Genomic DNA, 14,274 nt, shown 5'->3' with positions numbered 1-14,274 from the left:
TGTGGGGTTTTGTAAGTTCAGTCTGCCCTAGTCATAGTTCCCACTCTCTGCCTGCCCCTCCCGGTCCCTTCCCCCCTCCCCTGATGCTGAGAAGATGGTGGGGTCTGTCTACACTGCAGTTAGGCACCCACGGCTGGCCTGTGCCAGCTGACTGAGGCTCGTGGGGCTGTTTCATTGCCGTGTAGATGGCCCTTCCCCTTCCCAGAGCCCTAGTGCCCAGGTGCCAGGCTGAGCATCTGCGCCACAATTAAACAGCCCCTTGGCGCGCACCTGAGTCAGCTGGCAGGGGCCAGCCGTGGGTTTTGCACTGCAGTGTAGACGCACCCAGAGAGGCTTCGCCACCCCTCCCCGCCCCTTGAGCTGCGCCTAGCTCCTCTCCCTTCAAGGGGTGGGCGTCAGCCAGGAGGAAAGGAACCCAGTTGTTTGCTGGGAGGGAGGAAATGAACCCGGGTCGGCCGTCGTTTTCTGGAGCGGGGCTCAAGTCGCTGAGCTGGTCCCGAAGAGGTCTGGAGCTGCGCTAGGTAATGGGGAGATGAAGAGGTTTTAAACGGAGTGCGTAAAGCGAAGGAAGGCTCGGCCAGGCAGCCTCCGCCAGCCGGAGGGGCCTGGAAGAGCTGGGCTACCAGTCTAGTCCTGGCCATGCCACGCTGGGGTGGAGGCAGTGCTGCTCTCTGGCACGGTGAAATCTGGAGGGCGGGACCCCCATCAGCCTGTGGATAAGCAGGGTCGCCAGCTCTCGGGATTTAGAGCCCAAGTCGGGGAATATTTGGGGGATTTTCGTAAAGCCTCTGTTTCTGGAGCCACGTGCGTCGGAGACTCTCGTCTCGAGTCCGTTTTATAACCCTGGAGACTGGAGAGAAGCCTGGAAATGTGACCCCCCCCAGCTGTTCTCTCACACGTTTCATTTTTAGGTAATTTTGATTTCTCTGGGCGCTCAGGATTGGCAGTTCTGCCAAGGTCCTGGGCTAGCTACAGATCCAGCCCGGTTTAGCTAACAAGTCAGATGTGGCCTTAGACGCTCCACTCTTTAATCTTGAAACTTTAACCGCTAAAGCCACTGAGCTGTGCTCCAATCCCAAACTCTGCTGCCTGGCTTCTTACAGTCCAGGCTGTCCCCTGTCCTGGAGAACCCATGTGAGGGACATTCGGGCATTAGCAGGGCTTCAGAGAATGTTAAAGGGAGTGATTAGGGCCTGTGAAACTCTCCTGGGGGGAGAGATTGCAAAGAGTGATGGCTGACCTTAGAGAGGGGACATAAATCTCTGGCGAATGGGGGAGAGAACGGCAGATCAGGCTTCTGCCCATCTCATCAACCAGGGACTCAGTGAAACTGAAACAGCAAATTCAAAACCAGTCCGAGGCGATCCTATTCCACATATCGTGACACTGCGGAACCCACTGACACTGGATGGCTTTGGGGCCAAGGACTTGGATGGAGTCTAAGAGGTGTTGGCATTTTCTACAGCTCCCCAGAAGAGCCTGAATAGTTGTTAATGGTAGAATTCTGGAGCTGTAAAGCCATCTGCTTTGGGGTGCAAATGAGTCAAACTGTTAGAGATCGGCAGGCTTTTGTGGGGGGCAGATTGTTCCATGTCTGCTACCGCAGGCCTCTCGCACCTTCCTCTTCAGCATCTGCTGCTGCCTACTGCCGGAGGTGGGATTGTGAGGTAGATGGGCGTCGGGTCTGACCCGGCCTGGCAGTTCCTTTGAGGGCTGGCGTAGCTATCGGGGTGGGTGGTGAGAGCGGCCTGCCTGGAGGAGACAGAGCGCTCTGGGGGCTGCCGGGGAAGGGGATAGAATCGGGGGAAGCATCTTGGGCAGTGTCGATGCGCATCGCTATCGGCAGCTGTGGCCATGTGGAAGAGAGCCCAGATCGCAAAGCCAAGGAGAGCCAGCCCAGCCAACGGCCCTCTGCTGCTGATCTGCCGCAGGCCGCACTGTTTGAACGTTCCTCAGTGACCTCGTTCAGTCGAGGAGTTCGGTTTGTTAGCTAGGGGGATCGGCTCTGTGCCCCTACTGGTCTCCGTCCCGCCCAGCCATAACCCAAGTCAGACATCAGAGGGGGGAAGGGTGCGGCTGGTGGGTTCGATGTGCTTGAGACCTGAACAAGGCAGGAAAATGACGTGCGTATCTGTGCATAGCTCTGAGCTCTGCTTTGGGCTGCCAAGGGGGTTTTGTGCCTATGCACATGCCAGCCCTGCAGCCCCCGCACAGTTCAGTACCTACCGAAATGCACCAGATCGGGTGGCATTCGGGCCAGCTGCTGCCTGGGGCGGGGGTTGGCCAGAGACCCAGGCCAGATCCCAAATCAGTCCTCACCTCCTTCCGAACACATGTTGCATTGGGCCTGTACCTTTGGCTCTGTGCTGGGGAAATCCCTGGAAAGGGGCCGGGCATGCTCTGACCCAGCCAGGACTGGGCTGGGGAAAAATACACCCTGGAAAAATTGGGGGGGGATTTGGTTTTAGTTGAAAGTTTCTGCTGAAAACTTGAAAGTTCAATATTTTTGCTGACAGTGAGTGGTGCAGTGCCTCATGGGAGATGTAGTCCAGCTGGGGATCCCTGCCCATAGAGGAGAATGAGGACACAAGGTGCAAACCGCATCTCCCATAATGTGTCATGGTCTCCCTCCCAGGAAGGGGAAGGCCCTGGTGTATTGTGGGAGATGTAGTCCTGGTGGGATTCTGCCTAGCAAGAACAATGGGGACCCAAGGGGCTTTGAGATGTTTGCGCTAAAAGCCGACACTTTTCCTGACACATTGTTTAGCGGCTGAAGCGGTTGGGAGGGAAAACTCCCATCCAGCGCCCTAGTAACCTGGCGTGCAGGGCAGCCTGTGCTGGAGGGGTAGGAAGGGACTTGGCGTAGCCCTGCGGGGCGCTGACCCCCTCTGCTCCCCTTCCAGGTAACATGTTCCCCACGATCGGTGACGTGCACCTGGCCCCGTTCACAGACGAGCAGCTCTACATGGAGCAGTTTACAAAGGCCAATTTCTGGTGAGTCCTTTCCCTGGCGCGAGGCTGGTGCCCTGCCCACCGGGGTGGGCCCAGGAGGCGCTGGCTGGCCCAGCAGCTGGTTCAAAGCACGGCGGGGGCTTTCACAAGTGGGAGATAGTGCCCCACGGTGGGAATATTTGGGGGGGGAGGGTGGATCTATGTTTCTGTCTCTCCCCCAATATCTGGGAGGCGAGTGGCCTCAGGGAGCAGATAGGATAGCCCGGTCCTGCCTTCCAGCCGCCGCAGGTCCTGGCAGAGACACCCAGCCCGGGGCAGGGGCGCATTGTCAGCTGCCTCGATGGGGTGGGGACTGCATTTGTTGGGGCTCAGGGGGGCACCAGCCACTAAGGAACTACCGGGACTCCCCTTCCCAGTCTGGAGCTGCCGCACCGCTCCCTCCCCCTCCTTCACAGGGAGTTTCCACCCCGACTTTAGCCCCAGTGTAAATGGCTCCATAGCCCAGGTGGGCGTGGACCCAAACCCCCCGCGTGTCACGCGTCTGGGTCTCACTCCAGTTCCCCAGGGGTCAGGTGCCCAAAGCACTGTCCCTGTCGGTCCCGTTGTGGTCAGCCTTGGCCGAGGCTAAGGACTGAATGGCCCCTAGAGATAATCCCCCCCCCCCCCCGCGCCCCCCCTGGATGAGGGGGGCTTCAGTGCTGGCTGCCCGGACTCTCCGGGATAACGCCCAGGGCACGTGGCATTCGCTGCTTTGATTTGGCGCCCGCCTGTCTCTCAAGATGATGCTGAGCTGTCGTCTGCTAATACTGAGTCCCTCGGGGGCGGGGGGTTCCAAGCGGCGCCCCGATCTTCTTGGCTTCCCCGGTCAGCCCCAGCTTTGCCCTGATCTGCCTTGTGTCTGCGCCGGAGCCCCGAAGGGAAGGGACTGTCAGACGCGTAGGCTTGAGCTCTGCTTCTGGGCAGCTGTGCACCTCCGGCGGGTTTCCGCACCTCCTGAGCCGGCCCACGCGGGCGGGTGGAGCTGGTCAGCGCAGGCAGGTTTCCATGGGTGTCTCCTCTTGCAGGTACCAACCGTCCTTTCATGGTGTGGACTTGTCGGCGCTTAGAGGAGCCGCGGTAGATGAGTATTTTAGACAGCCTGTTGTGGTGAGTTGTGGGAGCCAGCCGCCTCTGCCCCCAGCTCCTCCCTCTGGACCCAGATCGGGCCGTTTAAACGGGCTGGGAGGGAATAAACCGGGATCGCTGGGCGGCGGCTGCTGGAGTGAGACGGTGGTAACTGGTCACCAGAGTACAGCAGCATTGTGCAGCTGCTTAGGGCAGGAAGAGAAGGCTGGGCCAGTGGGCAGAGTACCGGACTGGGGTGCAGGAACCCTGGGTTCTGGTCCTGGCTCTGCTGCTGGGTGACCTTGGGCAAGTCACGTCTCCTCCCGTACCTCAGTTTCCCCATCCCTCAAGCGGGGAGGGTGATACTGACCTGCTTTGAGATGAGTCATTTATTGAAGTCACTGGTGAGCCGCCGAGTAACTAGCAATCAGATTCTCAATAGACTCCCAGGTTGTGCGGGAGCCTCCCCCTGGAGGACATTGCTCTGGGGAAGCATTTCTGCTCTGCGCCCTTTCCTGTACCCATCCCTCCTGGGGTCCGTCTCGGCTCTCACAGCGCTTACATTAGCCCTGTGCCCAGGGAGGTCACACCCGGCACCTCACATCTTGAAGCCTGATGTCTGTTGCTGGAGCAGGTTCCTCCGCCCCTCTGCAGCCCAGCCTCCGCTTGAGGGGACAGAGCGCCCTGAGTAGGACTGGGCTATGCTTCGTTCCTCCCCTGGCAGAGCTGGGATGGCTTGCCATTCGCTGGCCTGGCTTGCCGAAGGCTAGGGGGTGCTGTGCTGAGAGGTGACTTCTTGCCTGAAGAGCCAGATCTGCAATTCTGACCCTCTGATCCTTTGGGACCCCTGGCTCTTCCCAAGAGAGTCAGGGCATTAGCTCCAGCATGCTGCCCACGGTCGTTACATGCCACCTCCCTGCGTCCCCCTGGTATGGGCTTGGGCTTGACTTCCCAGCGTTTGCTGTAGGGTGGTGTTGCTCTGAGCTGTTCAGCTGCCTTCCTCCCCAGAAGTGGCTGCATTTCCAAGGGAGTTTCCAGGGCTTCCCAGTGTTCATAAACCCGGACAGAGCTGAGTATGTTCTCCCCAGTTCTCTCTCAGTGGGATTCTACCCCGACGCGGGATGCTGGCAAGACCATGAGCAGTTTGGGCTGCTCAGTAGCAGGATCTGTGTTTGGTTCCTCGGGCTGCCCCGCTGAGTCCCTTTTCCTGTCTTCCCTGCCTCTGCAACTCCCGACTCAGTTTCCTTCCCAGAAAACGCTCTTGTGCGCTGTACTGTGCGCGCCCATTAACGGTGCGTCCTCGCTGCCAGGCTGGAACAAGGCTGCGCTCCGCGGTGCCCTTCGGCTGGTGCACCCTCCGATTGCGGCTGGGACACTGACCAATGTGCCTCTCTCTCCTAGGACACCTTTGATATCAGGATTTTAATGGCGAAGTCCGTTAAATATACAGTCAACTTCTTAGAAGCCAAAGAAGGCGATTTGCACAGGTAGCTGTTCGCTCTTTCCTAGCGGGAGGGTGGGGAGGTGGGAGCTGATCCCCGCGGGTGGCAGGGTAGAGGGACCAATGCCCACCAGCTGCCCCCCCAAGCATCCCATTGTGCTGCAGGGAGGTGGTGTCATTAACCCCGCCTCCCTGTCTGATGTGCTTTGCTTACTGTGGAGGTGCCTCTGGCAGCCAGGATGTCCAGAGCCGCAGCCTCCAGGCTCTGATGGAGGTTCCCAGGCCCTGCCTGTGAGTGCCAGTCACACGCCCACCCGTCCCTTTGCCCACACCTGTGGGGCTGGAACCCGGAGGGGGGACCCCCATCAACCTTGTCAGCCACGGCAGCATTTAACGTCCCACAACGCAGTCCCGCCTTGCCCACCCCTGGCAGGACCCCCCAGGATTGCTAGGGCTTTGTCCAGCCTAGTCCGGAAATGCCTCCCCCGGGACTAGCGCGGGATTGGACCCTGAACGGAAACCCACCGGCCGTCACGAAAGATCAAAACTCCATGGTGGACGCTGGGCGGTATTTATTAGAGGAATTACGGTAGCGCCCGGGAGCTCCAGTCACCCCCAGACCCCCATTGTGTCGGGCGCTGGTACGAACAGACCAAAGACGGGCTCTGCCCCCCCAGAGCTCCCGTGGCTGGTCAGTGGCCACAAGCCAATGCACTAGAACGTGGGGGCTCCGTAGCTCGGCCCGGCTTTCTGTCAAGTGCAGAGGCGTCCCCGGCTGAGGGACTTGTCCTCACGCCCTGGCCGGGGGGTGCACCAGAGGTGGGGCGTGTGTGGGGAGCGATGATCTGCTGTGGGGGGAGCCGCTGCCAGGCTTTGACTCCCCACACCTCTGGGTGCATCTCCCCAGGTGCCCCCACCCCGCTACTAACTGCTTCTCTTTGGTTTGCAGGATAGAAATCCCCTTCAAGTTCCACGTGTTGCATTCAGGTCTAGTCCATGGCTTGGCTTTCTGGTTTGATGTAGCCTTCATTGGTTCAATGTAAGTGGTGGAGGAAACAATGCAGAGCCTGCCCCTACCTCCCACCAGAGCTTGGGGCTTGTAAAACAAATAACTGGCTATCGCTCCTATTCTACATTGCAATAAACTGGCAAGTTCCAATTCCGTCACCTTTTCGCTTGTGGTCCTGTCTCGATACCCGTACATGCTTTTGCCTAACCCCGCTGCAGTGAGATTTCTTTAGCAAGAACTCTGAGCCCAGCCCCCCCGGTCTGTTCTGATCTGCCACAATCCTATGCGGGGGCTGGGGGTGCTCTGTGGGGAAGCCAAAATCCCCCTGGGATCCTGGATATGCCACGAGATTTGGGGCAGGGAGGGGGCGGGTGTTCTCCCTGTAGATTCTTCCTAAAGAGATTTGACTGTAGACGACCGTTTTGGCTGGCCTGAGATGGCGTTGTGTTTTCAATACGTGTATGTTGACTGAAGGTGCTTTGAATTTCTCGGTGCTTAACTTGGATCGGCTCTAGGGCCAGGCAGGAGGGGAAAGGAGACGTGTCCCATCCCAACAAACTCTGGCAGCTGTTTCCGAGCCATAACGAGATGCCAGAGTCCTGGTCCCACCTGTCTTAACTGCATCAGTGCCTCTGGCATAAGTGTGATCCGTGAGATGGCACCATCCCGCTGTATGGGAAAGCAGCTGGTCGGTTACCTGGACTGCTGTGCCACCCTCTCACCTGTAACTCCGTGCCCCAGTGCCCCTCAGGAGCAGTGGTTCCTAAGCCCTAGGGAACTGCCTCTGCCTCTCTCAGTGAGCGGTGGGTGCTGTACCCTCACCATGGAGTCAGGGCTGACGCTGCTCCTTCGCTCCCAGCCCACGCTCTGTGGCAGATGAGACCAGGAACCTGAGCTGGAGGCTGGGACCACAGAGATCTTGGTTCAACCCCTCACCTCCCTTCGTGTCTGCCCCTGGCTGCTGGGCCGGCTGCTGCCACCCCAGGGGGAGTTCACTTCTGGAGCTCGTCCTTAGCATAGCTGAGACTCCGATGTCCTGGGCCTCCCCCGCCCGGCTGGACGGGCCCAGTGGGACTCAGTGGCTGGCGCTGCCCTGTCCCCATCACTATGGGGTGGGAGGCTCCGGCGAACAGCCATGTGGGGCTGCAATTGGTTGCTTTACAAACACCTTGGGCCAGCAGAGGACACCTCTGCCCCCCACCTCCCCGTTCCCCTGGTGGTGTGGCTGGAGCGGGCTGGGCTGGCGGGACGGTGATTGCAGCCAGTCCCCACGTCTGTTGCTAACTAGGCGCTGTCCCCTCTCTCCGGCAGGATGACAGTGTGGCTCTCGACGGCCCCCACCGAGCCGCTGACCCACTGGTACCAGGTCCGGTGTCTGTTTCAGTCTCCACTTTTCGCCAAAGCCGGGGACACGCTCTCAGGGACGTGTCTGCTCATCGCCAACAAGCGGTAAGGCAGACTCCGCGGGGCGCGGGTTTGGGGCTGGGAGGGCTACGGATCCCAGCATGCACTGCTCCAGCAGCCAGGCTGAGCTGTATTCCAAACGGCTCCCTGCACTGCACTGCACCCCGCTTTTGGGCTAGTCTGTGGGTCGTGCTGCTGTGGGGCCTGGCCCTGGGTCTGTGGTCGCCTGCCTAGCCCAGGCCTGGGGGCCCTTGGAAATACCTTCCGTCAACTCACTCCAGTTGCCCCGTCTCGAATGGATTTCTCCCTGCGGCCAGGAGGGCAGGGCTGTCACCCCCACGTACAGCTGGGAGCTGAGGTCTAGCAAGGCCAAGTGACTTGCTCAAGGTCACATGGAGTCTGTGGCAAAGCAGGGGTTTGAGCCCGGGTCTTCCAAGCTGGTGCTCTAATCACTGGGCAGCCCTCCTCTCTGCCCAGCGCCAGCCTGTCCTGCCCAACGCACCTCCAAGCCCGGCTAGAGCAGCGGTGACCGGAAGGCCTGTGAATCAGGTTCGGGGGGGGGGGGGTCCTCAGGCCAGTTCTCCTTGGGGGGACATGCAAATTGCCACTCCCCATCAGTTGCAATTTGGGCGTCTCCTCTCCACAGTCAAGCCCTCAGCGCCCCCTTGCCTGCCCCTGCACTGTCCCAGCATTAGGCCCAGCCCTGCCAGAGATGGAATTCGCCCTGGGGGGGGCATCTCTGTCCTGAGGTTTCTCCTCTTCCCCGGCTCGTCCCTTCCCATCTTGCTGGGGTCTGCAGCTCCAGCAGGGCCGGCCCTCGCAGGAGGGTTGGGCCAGAGGCTCCCGCGCCGGATCAGTCTCTGACGTGCGTCTCCCTCTCTCCACAGTCAAAGCTACGACATAAGTATTGTCGCCCAGGTGGATCAGACGGGTTCCAAGTCCAGCAACCTCCTCGACTTGAAAAACCCCTTCTTCAGGTACGGCCCCACCCTGCAAGCCGGCTGCCTCAGCGGCGCCCCCGATCCGCTGGCAAAGGCAGCAAGACCCTGCGCTGGCCATGCCCTCCCCCCCGGGCTGGGAGGTGCAGGGTCACTGGCCCCGTTCTGCCTTTTGCGGGAGCCCGGTGCTGTGTGGGGAGCCTCGTGCCGACCGGCTGACCTGGCTGGGCAGCAGCCCGTCCCCCTGCAGCCGCAGTGACTGGCGGTGGGCCGAGGTTTCTCCCGCCGCCCGTCCAGGCCTCGCTGACGTGTCGTCACGTGTGTCTCACAGGTACACAGGCACGACTCCTTCCCCTCCGCCGGGCTCCCACTACACGTCTCCATCCGAGAACATATGGAACACGGGTGGCGCCTACAACATGAGCACGGGGATGGGCGTGGCCGGTAATGTACCCTGCCATCCGGGGGTCCTTGGGGGGCGGGGAGCCCATGGGGCTGGCCAGTGCAGGCACACAACCCGCTCTGTGCTGAAGCAGCTTAATTGGCTGCTGGATCCATGTCCTGCTGAGCCATGGCGCGTGCAGCCCCTGCCCACTCCCCGCCATGCCCCTCCTGCTCTGGGCACTGCCATTGCTCTGCACTTCCCCTTGGGAAAAAGGGAGGGATCAGTGCCCAGCACCCCCAAGCCAGGCCGATCCGGCCCAAGCCCCTCAGTGCAGCTGCTCAAGCCAGACCCCAAGCCTGGCCCGCTGTCTCTGCTGAGCTGGGATCGGCTCTCTGGGGCTGGGACCTCGGGAAACTCCCCCTGGTGCAGGGCTGGGCCCCAGCTGTCTGTCCTCCCCTCCCCCTGCTGGCTGGGAGCCACCCGGGCTCCAAGCCCGGCGCAGCCTGGCTGGGGACGCTGAGCAGCTCAGGCCGTTGCTAGCTGAGAGTGGAGGGTTCCCTGCTGCAGGACTCGTCCCACCCTGCTGGGCTGGGTGTCCTCGGAGCCTCACCCCGCAGCCTTGGTCCCAGTGGGGAAACTGAAGCCCCAAGCAGGAGAGTGACTGGCTCCCTGACTGAGCCTCCAGCCCCTCCCTCCATTTCTGTGCCTTCCTGCCACCCTCCCCTGCATCCTGCCATGGGCTCAGGGACCCGGCCACAGGGCGGCATGTCCTGGAGCCCCGGATTGGGGCCTCTGGGCCTGTTTCATGGCCGGCTTCTCTGGCCCCCTCTTGTGGCAGGCCCTGGAACCGCCTGCCAGCATGGAAGCTGCTGGCAACTCCCAGCCTCCCTGGGCCCCGAGGCGGCTGCTGGGCAGGGCGGCTGCCCTGGCCTCGTCACGCCAGCCTGTGCTCGGGAAGAGCTGCTGCCCAGTCCCTGGCCCTGGGATCCAGAGCCCTGCAAGCAGGGGCCTGGCGCGCTTCCAGGGGGGGCTGCTGGGCAATGCTACTTCCTCTGGCCACAGTCCCGGGGCTGCTGAGCTCAGCTGGCCAAGTGCCCGGCCCTCCCCAGGGCACTTCCCCATGGCAGAGAACCCTGAAGCCAGCCTCCCTGCCCAGCCCCAGGGACTGTCCTGGGCTGCCTCGAGCCAGGGCCCCCAGGCTGCAGCACTGGGCAAATCCCGGCCAGCCCCAGGCTGGGGACCCCTCGGCCGCAGGGGGGCAGACGCTGAGGCCCTTGGATGGATTCTCTGGTTGGTTTTGGGGTCCCCAGTGCCATGGCTGGGGGTTGAAGGGGGCGTCCCATTGCTGACCCCTCCCCATCTCTCCCCCTTGGTGCAGGGATGCCCACGGCCTACGACCTCAGCAGTGTTATTACCGGTGGCTCCAATGTCAGCCACAACAACTTGATTCCTCTAGGTGAGTGTCTCAGCATCTGAACGGGAATCCCCTGGCAGGAGGGGTCAGCCCTGGAACTGGGGTCCTGCAGGGGGGGCCCCTGGTTGCGGGTCTCTGGGGGACATGGCCCCTGGTAGCTCTGGGCTTCAGTCATGGCAGAGGGTTTGACGTGTGACTCTGGGGGAAGCCCTGACTGCCTGGACCAGCTCACTTCAGCCTGCAGGTGCCGCAGTGTCCCATTAATTAGGGGTCGTGCCTGGGCCCAGCTGAGATGGGGGGGCCCCGTTGTGTGGGGTGCAGCACAGACCCCAGCTGAGAAGGGCCTCAGGCTGAACATCACATCGGAGCCATGTCCGTAAGACCCACGTGTTGCTCTGGATCCTGTTCGGTCCAGTCCTGGGGCTGGCTGGTCTTGTCTCCCTGCTCCAGGCGTTGCGGCTGTGGGGGTCCGCGGGGCCCAGCTGTGGTGACTATGGGGGGCCTGGTAGGCCGGATTTGAGTGAGGGGTGCTGCAGCCCCAGGGCGAAGGCCCAGCCCCCTCTCACCAAGCTGGGGGGCAGGGCCAAACCCGAGCGGTGCGACCACCCTGGAGCGGGGGAGCCGGCACTGTGGGGTGAGAGCCAGGCAGAGCCCAACCCCTCCGGGGGGCAGGATCTGACTGAAACCGCCCCAGGGCCTCCACCCCCAGCCCATCTACTGGGTCACGACTGGCCATGAACAAATGGGTCCTGAGAACCACTGGACTAGAGCCTTGCTGGGAGTGGCTTTTTGGGACACAGCAGCGCCCACTGCTGGCAGGTTGTGGGAGTGCATCTGTAACCCTCAGCTGTGGAGCAGCTGCTAGCCCCTGGGCCAGAGCTCCCTGGGAACGGGCCTGTGCTGCCAGGGGGTTGGGGGAGGCTGGGACCCTGGGGGGACCCCTCCCCTGCTCACGCAGCATCTCCCGTGTCTCCCTGCAGCGGCAAGCGCGGGGATTGTCAATCACACGCACTCCAGGATGGGCTCCATCATGAGCACCGGCATCGTCCCAGGTAACGCTCCTGGCCGCGCCCAGCTCCGTTCCCCAGGGATCTCTGCGTTCCTGAGGGCGTCCTCCCGCCTCCACTGCCACCCGCCGTTGGCCTTGTCCACACGCCTGTAACTCGGGCGGTGGCCTGAGCTGCAGACTCCCCTCCGCTCTCCCAGGCAGCCCCCCAGCGGCGGGCGGGGGAGGCCTCGGCTCGGGGCACCACCCCACTGGAGCTCTTGCGGGGTGGGCGGATCTGATGGCGACTCCTTTTGTCTCCTCCGCAGGCTCCTCCGGCAGCCAGAGTGGAGGCGGTTCGAGCGCTCACTACCCGGTCAACAGCCAGTTCACCATGGGGGGCCCTGCCATCTCCATGGCCTCCCCCATGTCCATCACCACCAACACAATGCATTACGGGAGCTAAAACCCCTCCGCCCCGTCTCTGAACTGACAGCGCCAGGAAACCAAATGAAGATGACCCTTCCCCCTCTCCCCGTGACAAACTGTTCCCCCCTCACCCCCGCCAGCTGGCTTGCTGGGGCTATTTTTACCGGCCCACAAGCCCAACCCACCCATCAGCTCCTCTGCTCTTTGATACCGGACTTGGACAGTTTTTTATGAAATGTCAAACCTCAGATTCTCCGCCCGTGTCAAGCCCCCAGTGCTAGCTGTCCCCTGCCACCCGATCATGTAGTGAAGTCCTTTTAGTTCACCATCTTCCATGCTAGCTGGGGCTGTGCCGCTCGGCGGCGCCATGGCCTTGGCTGGGCGTTTCACAGAGATGGCCGCGGCAGTGCCCGGTGTCCAGGATTCCTCCCTAGCTGCAGCTCTGGGGCTTTCAGGCCTGGCCCCCTGGTCTCCCCTTGCTCCCTGCTGGTGCAGGGCACCTGGGCTGGGCAGTTGTTTGGCCAGGCAGCCGGCAGCAAGGCTGTCGGAGTAGCCCAACGGAGCCCCTGCCCCCAGTGACTGCAGCAAATCCTGTGCCTCATGGGGGAGGGTTTTTTTAATCATCCCAGCCCTAGTCTCTGCTTATGCCTGAGGCGGTGGCCTGGCTGCTCATCAAGGCAGCTGTGACCAGCAGGCCTGGTACCTGCCTCCAGGGAAATGCTGGTGTGGCAGGAGAGCATTCAACAAAACTTAAATGTCCCTAAAACTGTGGCTGCTGGCTACTTAACTCCTTTGTGCCACGGGGACCAGTAGTGCCAGGGTCTGCTGCCAGCTCCATGTCCCCTCTGAGCAGGTGGCTGGAGCCTGCTGGATCACCCTGCCCCCTCCTCTTGGCAGAGCAGAGCCAGCCTAGCCCATGGCCCTGGTGCCAGCTGCCAGGGCCTGGAGTTAAGGAGCTGTGGCCTCTGCTGGGAAAGCCCCCTGTAGCCCCCCAGGACAGTGCAGTCCGGTAGTGTAACCGCCACCCAGGTAGAGCGCGGATGGTTTTTGTTTTGTTTCCTTTCCAAGAGCCCCCTGTGGTGATTTTTGAAAGGATTTTGCAGGGACCCCTCTGGAGAAAATGAAATAAAGGAATTATGTGTTTCATGGAGGCAGTTTCCTTCAGCTATGGGGCCGGGCCGGGCCAGGCCAGCCTGGCTGGGCTGCCCAGGGGGGCGCAGAGCTGTTGTGGCACCCAATAAAGCAGGAGGGGTTTGAAGGGCTGTTGCCAGGGTGGTTGTTTGACACCTCTAGCGGGAAGCTCCTTCCCTGCAGCCTGCCAGGGTGGGCCTGGGGCCTGTTCTCCCAGCCTCTGGCACCTGCTGCCCCTTTGCAAAGCAGCCTCCTGCCAGCAGCAGGGAGGGGAAGGAACCCAGCCAGTGTGAGTGATGCCACCATCCCCCCAACACAGGCACCAGCCCTGGTCCCAGGTGGGGCAAAGCCCCAGTTTATTTCAATCACCTTTGAATAGAAAACAGCTGACAGCTCCCAATCCTTGGGCCTTGCCCAGGGAGCAGCCAGCCCTACCACTGCCCCCCATGCCCTAGAGATGGGGGTGGGGGAGCCCGAGTACCTTGCTAGCAGAATCCCCTTGTCCATTATCCCTCCATAGCATGTGTTCTGTCCCAGCCCCCCCAGCCTAGCCTGGGAGGTAGCAGGAGAGCTGTTCCAGGTCAGGGGCAGCTGTGCTGTCAATCAGGACCTGGCAGTGCTGAGATCTGCCCGAGGAAGGGGCTGCAAACATCAGCCCTGGGGCCAGCAGAGGTGTCTGCCTCCCGGTGCTGCAAGGACGCCCTGAGAGCAGGGCCCGGGCTCTGGCCTGGCGGGACTCCTGCCACTGACTGAGCCAGGCTCGAGTTGGAGGCTGGTCTGGTCACTGGAGCTGATGCCCCTGCTCCCAGCTGGGAATGAGCCAGGGCTGAAGTGCTGATGCAGGAGGAGAGGGGAAGAATTAGACGAGCCGAGTGTCCTAGACTCAGCCACTGCCAAGCTGCCGCCCCCTCCCTGTGCAGCGTGGCTGAGCTCCACGGGCCGGGGGACAGGCCGGAGGAAGGGTCCTTCCTAAGCCGGCCGGAGCCTGGACCGTGGCCCAGCAGTGGCTCCGGTCTTTCGCCTGTGCCCAGTGCTGGGGGATCCACACCTACAAAAGCAGAAGCCCACGGTGAGAGAGACGA

At 61.8% G+C, this 14,274-nt stretch overlaps 2 protein-coding genes across 9 annotated transcripts in view; one reads left to right on the top strand and one right to left on the bottom strand.

Annotated features, from left to right (window-relative positions):
• The window catches only part of CARM1 (coactivator associated arginine methyltransferase 1), a 52,594-nt gene extending 39,387 nt beyond the window's left edge, over positions 1-13,207 (top strand). For 5 of the 6 annotated variants that reach the window (XM_078849628.1, XM_073318864.1, XM_073318866.1 and 2 more), the window contains 10 exons: positions 2,904-2,994; positions 4,017-4,098; positions 5,458-5,543; positions 6,447-6,536; positions 7,818-7,955; positions 8,798-8,887; positions 9,180-9,292; positions 10,612-10,689; positions 11,628-11,699; positions 11,962-13,207. In XM_078849628.1, the coding sequence (XP_078705754.1) occupies positions 2,904-2,994; positions 4,017-4,098; positions 5,458-5,543; positions 6,447-6,536; positions 7,818-7,955; positions 8,798-8,887; positions 9,180-9,292; positions 10,612-10,689; positions 11,628-11,699; positions 11,962-12,098 (977 nt within the window). In that variant the 3' untranslated portion in view covers positions 12,099-13,207. The remainder of the gene's footprint in view (positions 1-2,903; positions 2,995-4,016; positions 4,099-5,457; positions 5,544-6,446; positions 6,537-7,817; positions 7,956-8,797; positions 8,888-9,179; positions 9,293-10,611; positions 10,690-11,627; positions 11,700-11,961) is intronic. The other variant, XM_073318865.1, reaches the window with a different exon arrangement.
• A 317-nt stretch (positions 13,208-13,524) lies between these two features.
• Positions 13,525-14,274, bottom strand: part of YIPF2 (Yip1 domain family member 2) — a 125,841-nt gene continuing 125,091 nt past the window's right edge. For all 3 annotated transcript variants that reach the window (XM_073318871.1, XM_073318868.1, XM_073318869.1), the window contains exon 10: positions 13,525-14,240. The gene's annotated coding sequence lies outside the window, so the exon portion shown is untranslated. The remainder of the gene's footprint in view (positions 14,241-14,274) is intronic.

Source organism: Lepidochelys kempii, chromosome 20 (assembly GCF_965140285.1).
Source record: "Lepidochelys kempii isolate rLepKem1 chromosome 20, rLepKem1.hap1, whole genome shotgun sequence".
Taxonomy (NCBI): domain Eukaryota; kingdom Metazoa; phylum Chordata; order Testudines; family Cheloniidae; genus Lepidochelys; species Lepidochelys kempii.
Note: the sequence above shows the minus strand (reverse complement) of the source record. Positions and strands in the feature narration are given on the sequence as shown.